Source organism: Sander vitreus, chromosome 11 (assembly GCF_031162955.1).
Source record: "Sander vitreus isolate 19-12246 chromosome 11, sanVit1, whole genome shotgun sequence".
Classification (NCBI taxonomy): Eukaryota; Metazoa; Chordata; class Actinopteri; order Perciformes; family Percidae; genus Sander; species Sander vitreus.
Window position 1 is genome coordinate 16,220,429 of NC_135865.1, and position 9,599 is coordinate 16,230,027.

The 9,599-nt window shown below is 38.0% G+C and overlaps 1 protein-coding gene across 2 annotated transcripts; it reads right to left on the bottom strand.

The window, feature by feature from the left end:
* Window positions 1-985: 985 nt before the first annotated feature.
* Window positions 986-9,305, bottom strand: lnpa (limb and neural patterns a). 2 transcript variants are annotated; one of them, XM_078261918.1, is made up of 13 exons: window positions 9,217-9,305; window positions 8,323-8,422; window positions 7,833-7,874; window positions 5,825-6,012; window positions 5,682-5,740; window positions 5,536-5,576; window positions 4,578-4,661; window positions 4,430-4,481; window positions 4,110-4,331; window positions 2,895-3,000; window positions 2,611-2,681; window positions 2,154-2,309; window positions 986-1,945 (listed from the first exon to the last, which is right to left on the bottom strand). In XM_078261918.1, exons 2-13 carry the CDS (start codon window positions 8,347-8,349, stop codon window positions 1,809-1,811), a joined length of 1,185 nt encoding a protein of 394 aa, XP_078118044.1. In that variant the 5' UTR covers window positions 8,350-8,422; window positions 9,217-9,305; the 3' UTR covers window positions 986-1,808. The 2 variants fall into 2 exon arrangements, with proteins under 2 accessions (XP_078118044.1, XP_078118043.1); XM_078261917.1 differs by having other exon boundaries at window positions 986-1,981.
* Between the last annotated feature and the right edge of the window lie 294 nt (window positions 9,306-9,599).

A 9,599-nucleotide genomic window follows, 5' to 3' on the forward strand; every position in this document is an offset into this window, starting at 1 on the left:
ACTTTTACTTTTGCAACCGTTTCTGTGCAACAGCCAGATCTCTCTGTGATCTCTCATCTGTCTGTGAAATTCTTCATGCATAATACAGACAAGAGCAAGCCAAACAAAAAACTGAATGCTCTTACACTGAGTTGTAGACCGTGCATACAAATAATAGGCTACTTCTACTGAATGGCAAGAAATGATTCAGTGCTGTGGAATGAAAAATATTACTCAAACATACATTTGCAATCCACATAGAGCAACCTCCCAAAGGTGTGAAAACATTCAAACATTGTTCTATTGATGTCGCATTTTTTTTCTCCGTTTGGCTCTTGTCAGAGGTCAACCTCAACAGCATGCAGTGGAATCAGGCGTTACTGTGGATGTCACATTGATGCATTACAAGGCCCAGGAGGTCACGTCTCTGTAAACATACATTATCAAAACCCATAGAAGATGTGGGGTGTTGACCTCACCGATAGTTTACGGTCTATCTTCAGGGGAAAAGGGTCATGTAATGGCGGAGAGCAACTTTGTAGCAGCAATGACTTTCTTGTTGCAAATGAAGAGGGTCAAGCAATCAAGACTGGCCGGGCTCTGTGTCAGCACCATTATCTTACGCTGTCTGAAATGATCAATGAGCTAAAATAAAATGATCACAAGCTAAAATTGGCCTACTAATGAAAATGGACTGTTTAAACATGCTCCTTGGTAAGAAGCTGGCCAGAGAAGAAATGGGGCAGCAATTTAAAATCCATGACACAATGAAGGTAGCAGGAATACATGGGAGCCATTGTCATCATGGCTATTTACATGTTAGTTTGACCTTTCCTGTTCATATTTTAATGCTAATGGAGAATCACTTTTAAAATGCAACAATAATCAATTGTTTTCATAGCAATATCAGTCAGATAATTCTCCAGCTCGTACCTTTATAAAAACGAACATTGGATCATCTATGTGGATGAAATGTGTTGTTATCCTGAGCACATATGTACAAAGATGTTCTCAAAAGTTTATTTAGTATTATTTATACAGAGTAGGAATTCAGACATTCAGCAAACAGACAGTGTGTAAACAGTTAAATGACTTTGTCTATATGTAAATAGGTTGTCGACAACACTCTGAAGCAGAGACTTAAAATATAAAAAGGCACTTAGGGCAGGTGCACAATACTGACATAAATCTCTTCTCCATTTTAGCAATAAATACACACCTAATGTGCATTCTATTATGGTACCATGGTTGTGTAAACATGTTAGCACCACCGTGCTGCAGGGCACCCCAGTCAACACTGTCATGAAAGGCACAGCATAATACAGAAAAATATTTATAAATAATTTCCCATAAATAAAAATGTATTTCCCCCACAAAATATTTCTTTTGTTTGCGAAATTTCCATTTAAACCCAGATAGAATACAGTTAGAAATTCAGTCAAAAACATAAAATATGGAAAATAAAGAATACATGGGAAAAGACTCCTATACAACATCAAAAACAACTAAATTAATGCAGCACACTCCTTATTGCTCTGAATAAAATAATATACTGTAAGAATGGGCTGGACATGAAATCATTCAGGAGAGGTGGGTTGTTTGATGGTTGCTACAAAATGCTAGCGTTAAGCAATTTAATATTTAATTAATTACCATTTCCAGAACTATAAAAGCAATTCTCAAAAGAAAGGTCACTCTGTACTGTAAGTAGAAAATCCACAACAGCTGACTAGTTGCTGTATTATTCCACCTTACGGCAGTTACTTATAAGTTAACGGTTATCACATTTCTTCGAAGAACAAATAAAGTTCCAGCCTGACTCCACGGTTTTATTCTACTTCCATGGCAGACACATCTTGCTCTCCGTCAGATTTCTCAGAGGGCAGATCTTGTGACTCTGGGGTGCTTTGGCCGTCTGACTCAGAGCTGGGCTTGTTGGTTGTTGGTGTGCCTGGCTCTTGGGTGTCTGTTTCAGCAGAGACATCAGAAAGCTTGGTTTGCCCTGATAGAGTATTAAGTATAAATGGAGAAAAATGGACACTACTGTATAATGTGTACAACATATTTTGAATTTTAACATTTTATTTCTAAATGTACTAATATTGGTAACATTTGATTTCATGCATGGCCATTACACTTTAGAGGCATATGCCTTGTGTGTGCTTGATTATCACCTAAAACAGATTGGTCGGCGTCTACGTCAGCAGCAGGCGATGGTAAGGACGCCTCAGATGACATCTTCAGTTCGCCAGTGACCTCCGGGAGTCTTGGTGCCTGAGGCCTGGTCTTTCTCGCAGGGTTCAAGAAATAACAATACGCACATCGGAAGGCTGAAACAAAACAAATACATAGTTTATGTCACTTCTCTAATACATTCTCAAAACAGACAGATTAATATACATGAATATGAACCAATGACAGAAAATGCCTGAGATGCATAAACACTTCAAACTGATGTGTAGTACCGGTTTGCATATTCAATCTTGTTGCGTTTTTTGCTTACAGGGGTCGGTAGTGGCAGAGGCATTTAAGAGCTATATGATATACTACGCTGCCAAATGCTAGAGGGCAAATGAAGGCACAGTGTTTGATGGAGACTGACAAAGAGTGTTGTGTTTCTCCAAGTCTTACCAACGTATTCAAATTCCTCTTTTAATGCCATGCCGTTATGGGACAGACACTGCTGACAGATGAGAGCGTATCTATGAGGACGGAAAGACAATCCAGTTAAGACAACATACAGTACACAGAGAATGGCATTATATTACATAAAAGATAATTCAGCACTACGTTGTTATAAGCTGGATAAGAACCTGCTTAATACATTAACTATATTTGCCCAAAAAACTGTATATACAATATACAGTGTATTGCTGAAAAGAGATTGTCTCTGTTCAAAAGCAGAGGTTATGTACCTGTTCTGAGGGCCGTCTCCAACAAGATACTCAATGACTCTGTCCATAGCGCCTCTTTCCCTTGGGACCACAGGTCTGGCCAGGGGCGGGCCTGGGGGGTGCACCCCTGTTAAAGCATATCAATGCCTGTTAGACACAGTCTGTAGTCTTGCATACAAACTGCATTAAACAGAGGCTGCTGACAGTAAAAACGAAATGAAATAGTGAGGCTGAGAATCAGTTTACTGCACAAACCATGATGAATTTTACAAAGAAGAAAATCGGCCCCTTTTTCTTAATGAATTAAAAGTGGAGCTCACTTGCAAAGCACGTCCAGAATCCCTGCTGTGATGGTGAGTAGTAATTAATATAATCTAACATCAAGAGCAATCATAGGAAGATGACTGGTCATTTCTGTGAGACTTGGCAGAGTCTCAATATCCTGCTGGTTATTAATTTACCAACATATGGAAACTCTGTGGTGACTCTTTGTATCAAATTGCTTTTCACTTTCAATTTTCAGCAGAAGCAGGTGATAACATCAAGTCATGTAAACCATTTGCGAGGTGTTCCCTATGCCAAAGGCAATTTCACAAAGCATTAAAAGTCATTTAGTGAGATTCCACCACCATTGCCCAGAGAACAAACGCAGGTCTGGCTAATTAATCATAGTTAATGTTATCCTGATTCGTGCATACCTCACAGTTGGCATTCCACATGGCAATTACAGCATGCAGCTTCCTCTAGGAACATATTTCCTTTACCGTTTGCACTTATTTGCATCTTCTATTGAGTGTTCATAGTCCAGAAATAATTTATATTGAATATTCAATAACATTGCACTCCACAGATGTCTCTTATACACACCAACTGCTCTATGGGAAGTTTTTCATCGTGTTGGCTGGCTGGCTGGCTGGCTTTTGAAAATCTCTTAAAGCAACCAAAGATGTACAGCACAAGCATTATATTCTCAAGGTAAATATTCTAACTGTATCAAAAGTTATCGCCTATTTTTCACAATTATACACTTGTTTGAGAAAGGTTGGACCTTTTAGTAAGATATTTGAAAACTACATTCATGCAATTACCCATTACAACTACTGTATAACATACCACCCTTGCTGACAACACACACCACAGAGCCTTGTGCAACTGGGGACACAGAGCCAGGGAAGAGTAAATCACACTTTAATCGACCACATTATGATGTGGTCCCCCTGTGTGCAGGTAACTCACCGACTGCTGGAACAGGTGTTCCAGGGGTCACAGGCCTCCTCATCAAGCTCTGCTGAGCAGCTATAGCCGACAGGCTCCTCTCTGGGGGTCCACCTGGAGCAGAGTGGGAAGCTCGTCCAGGATAGGTGGGCCCAGAGGCAAGAGGAGGGCGGGCAGCAGCTCCGCTTGCAGGATTCACCACCACTGAGGGGGTCTTTGGGATGACATTGCGCTGGCGGAGCTCTAACACAGAACAACATTGCAGGTTGCTTAACAATAGTAAGTAATGATAAAGGAGAAGCAGTCTGAGAATAGGTGCTGTCTTTAGAACTCATTGCTACCTTGTCCTGGTTTTGGAGTCATCTGAGGTCCAACTGGAGTGGATTCAAGCTCCTTTATACAGAAAACAAGTGTGTGCAAAAGCATGACTTAATATGGAAAACAATGAGACAAAGTGATTTATGTTACAAAGTAAAAAACATAACTCACATTTCTTCTCTTGGAATCAGGATCAAATCTCTCCAGAATCATTTTAGCATTTTTATATGTCTCGGTTTCCATAACTTCTTCAAGCTGGAAAAAAACAAGACATTGAAAGGTATTACAGGATAAATGCTTACATCATATTCCAATACATTGCACAAAGAAACTATACCGATAATAATAGCTCTTTTGCCGAGTAATTATTTGATGATCATCTAATGTAATTAATAGGTGTTTTATAAAAACACATTAATGTCTTAGAATCACCTACCATAACATTCCAAGTAAACGTGACACTGGGGAAGTTACTTCACTAAATTGTACATCTTCATTTAAAATAAGTACCAAACATTTCTAAATGTTTACATATAATATGAAGAATAATTACATTCACTACTTCGATAATGGAGAGTGTGAAAATCCATCAGGCCTAATTATTAAAAGTTATTAGACTTGACAGAGGATGACAAGCAATTTCTCAGATTTATTTATTTCCTCCACTAAATGCTATTAATTAAAGTGACATTAGCAGAATGGTTTACTGGGTTAAGGCAGTGTACCAATCAAATGCTGTCTGTACAGATCCTAGATTACCAAATATCTTGCTGCAAAATGCTGAGAGGATCAATAAGAGTACTATAAAGCTTCCTACATAACTTGCACAGAGTGCAAGTCTTTACTTCATTGGAGACCACTAGACATCAAAATTACAATGAGTTATACAGAGACTGAGTTTTTTTAATTTCTCTCACTTACCTGGCCACAGGGAAGCCCAAAGATGAATGGCAATTGTCAATGTTTATAGAGAAAAGTTATATTCAATACTTCAGTCATTTCGGGGCAATTATGTCCAGGCTTAAAATCTTTTGTTTTGTTAGCAGCAAGATGCCAGACTGTCATACATATCAGTGTTTAAAGTGTTTATACTGTAGATCAAATATCTGGACAAAATATAAAAACTTACTATTTTCCGTTTTTGTGCTTTAAGATCCTCTAATTTTTCATCTGAAAAACAAACACATTTTGCTTAAAAATGCAACACAAGTTTGAACTTAAACAAAAATGGCCATTACGTTGTAAGTTATGTATCAACAGCAAAAAGGATCTTACTATTTTTTTCAGTTCTTCGTGAAAAAATAATTATAAGCATTTTCCGAAGTAACCAAACTCTAAAGGGAAAAGGAAAAAAAGGTTAAATGGTTACACTGTAGATAGTTTTTGTGAAAATGTGATCGACTATCTTGCACACTTACAATAACGGAAATAAAATGAAGGGAAGAGACAATATGAGCCGTCCCATCAACTGTTCAGGCAGGTACCAGAAATACACAACTAAACATGTGATCAGGTAGAGAAGAGACGAGTACAGAAGCAGTCGCCCAACACATATCTTTAACTGCTTCTGATACTTCTCACTGTATTCTTCAAGAATTTGTACATCCTGTGGGGAAAAATGAAATAGGCATTACACAAGTACACAAAAGTGACTGTATTAGTAAGACAGTGACTGTAGTTATCTAATCCAAGTGCCAAGAATAACCATCATCGTTTTATACATACTCAGAGCTTGGTCTCCCATAATGCATGACAGTAACAGACAGTTTATCGAGCATCAGTCTGATTATTTTATGTGATTTTGCATACATTTTCCATATTTTGATACGTACAATTTAAAAAAATATATATTAATAGTGATAATATTGTATCACCCTAAAACTGAAGCATGCTAACGTCTGAAGGAGCACTGACGGGAGGGGTGCATTTGTTTGACTGTTGAGTTTAAATATCAACAATTTTTATCCAGAATCACAGAATCCACATTCAACTAGCGGGAGCATACAAAACAAACATTTTGGTTAAATCATGATGAAACTTCTCTACTAGCAGAAATGCCATATATATTTGTAATTCCTTATCATTTTGCAATTAACAAATGCCTCATTCAGCTTTTGTTTTAAATATGGAAGTTACACCAGTGGTTTGAGTGCTGATTTCCCTATCCATAAATAGCTGGTGGACAGAATGGGACCCCTTCTGGTCACTATGGTTCTCTTGTAACATGTGTGTCTGTCACTCTAGTGCTGGATAAACAGATCTCACATTCAGCCTTACAGTATATCATGTATGCATTTCTGTATGTTTGGTGCAACCATACACATGAAAAAGTTATATACAGAATATTCTTTCATAATAGATTACAAGATTTTTTTAAAAGGAAAACTTAACACCCATCTCTTCACAATGTCAATGCCACCTGACCTCTTCAGTATAGGTTTAGTGTCTCTTGCTCCAAGGACAAGTGCTGAAAATAGCACAACACTAGCTTAACTGTAGACGAGCACTAAAGCCCTATCAATCAGCAAATGAGGAGCTGATTTGGCATTTGTTGACACATCGGTTTGCTTATGGTCAAAAGATGCCTGCTTATACAACATGTCGTCCATAGCATTGTTTCTGTATCAAAAACATTTTTAAGTGGCAACTAAGCACCAGTGAAAAAAATACACAATATCATTGAATGATCAGAGAGGTTGTAATCAATCCTCAGTTTGACCAACGTATTAACGTATTTGGCAGAGGATGCAAAAGCAAATGTAAATGTATTACCCACTTTGTCCTTTGTGAACCTGCATTACAACCTGCATGATTTTCTGACTGTTTATTTTTGTTGCCCCTTTGGACCTATTTTTAGAAATGTCAACGCATTCCCAGATCTCTGCAATTACTTTGGAGAGTATAACGTTATTATAACCAATACAACTGATGGCCTGTTCTACAAAAATAAAAGCCAAGTTGTAATGAGCTGTATGTTTTTAATGACAGCGGGCGCTGTCTGCAAGCCTGGACGCACCTAAACACGAGTGATTTGTTGTAAAATACTCTTCTTTAAATGCAAACCGGGCAAAGGAGAAGAAAGAAAACATTGTTGAATTGCTCACATGCAGCACTTTCCCCCTTTTTATCTTCAATAAGGACCACAGTGGTTGTGCTGTATTATCGCCAGCATTTTCCTTTCTTTGGTGATGACTCAATTTTTCTATATATACACCAATTGTTGGTTTGGTAATGTCTTGTTCTTGTGGGCTTTGTCAGGTTAGACAGAAAACATAATAAATATTTAGCTAAAGCATGAGTTTGTTTACTTTGGTAAATGTATAGCATTTCATCTCACACCACATGCAAATATAAGTAAGGAAAACTTCCTAAACCACACAATTTAAATAAAATGTGTTTTGGAGAATTTAAAACAGCACAGCATACCTTATCGATTCCCTCTAAAATATCCACAGTGGATGGTTTGGCCTGTAAGGCAAACATTTTAAAAATCCAAGTCAGAGAGAAGAAAGTAATTTGCCATAACAACAGTGGTTTGTGCAAGCAACTTCTTTAAAAGGATCTGGCAACTTCCTGTTTCATCTTCCCATTTCTGCACATTTGTCATGTGTGTCTTCTTCCGTTGTTGGCAGCATTATTTAGTTAGCCTGTGCATGCCAATATTCCAACGAATGGTGATGCCAGGAGGAGTTTTAACATAAACATCTGAATTGTGATAATTTATGTAGATCTACCTAAGCATGTGACCACTATTTGTGCTTAAAGTAATGGTGTGCTTTATGGAATGTCCTAACATGTGCTTGCAAACTGAAAGCTTATCTTACTTAAAGTTAAAAGATCATAACTAAATCTGTTCAATGTGAAGAAATACATGATTTGTACAGCAGCATGAGAAAGACATAATCAGTAAACAAACCCTCCACCGTGAGATGACAGCCCCCATGTTAATGAGGGATTGTAGGATATTTTGTTACTGGGACCCTCCTCTGATATTGTCTCACAGATAACTTCTCCACCTGTTGACAACAGTGATGGGATTCAATAATTTATTAGGCACATGTAGCTTAAACTAATGCAGTGTAATACAACATTCCTGCAATAAATGCTGCCTTCATGAACGCCATAATGTTCCGTTTTGAATAACTGTAGAGGTGTTGATTCAACTTTGGAGGCTGTTTGTAACGCTAAGGCTGATGAATTATAATGTGCTGTACTAATATCCGTCTTTAATGGTCTAGCATTTCTAGTATGCTGTCTAACGTTACCATTACTAATATAACACTAAATGGGTTGGACAAATTGTTGAAAACATCTTCAGTATAAGGGAAAACAATGCAACAGCTCCACAAATTAGTGCCTCCAAAATAACCTTACGTTGCATCATCTCAAAGACTGTTTCAACAAAAACTGAACCACTGTCTTTAAAACTTGAGACCTGGCTAAACTCGTTACCCTTGCTAACTTAGCAAAGTTAACAACTTCACACTATGTTGTCAGAAGCAACTGATATAACGAGGTTAACTAAAACCAGCGGTAGCCTAACAGTACCGGTTACCTCACAGGAAAGGTTTATCATTCTTAATAACTTCTTAACCCACTTAATGCATCAATTGTGTAAACCTTTAGCGTTAGCATTGCCGTACCACTAACGTTAGCTAACCACTAGCTGGTGATGCTAATACCAAAGCAACCTGCAGTTCATGACGATAAGTAACAGCAATTATTGCTAACTTAGCGTTCTTTGTAAAAGCAATCGATGCAAAGTAATGTGCCTGGGAAGTGAATTCAAACCCAGTAGTGTTGTATTTACCTTGTCAAGTGAAGTTGTGCAGGGACTTTCGACAGTCTGTGGCAGGACTGCAGTCCTCCTGTCCTCTTTACGGAGGCACGGAGGGTGTGTGAGCCAAGATGTGGGAGGGTCCGCCAGAAGAGCAGCATGGAACATGAGCACTGCTGGGCCTTCACGGGAATCTGGTCTGTGTCTTGTGAGGCCCACTAAATATTAATTTCAATATAAAACTATTGTAAAGAAAACAGTGAATTGCACACAGTGTCAGCGTGGCAAACTGTCTGATACTATTCTTGGTTATGAATATAATCTTTAGCTGTGCTAGTAGTATAGTAGTAACATTAGTAGCATAGTACTAGTGATGGTAGTAATAGTAGTAATATTAGTAGTTGCTGTTGTTGCAG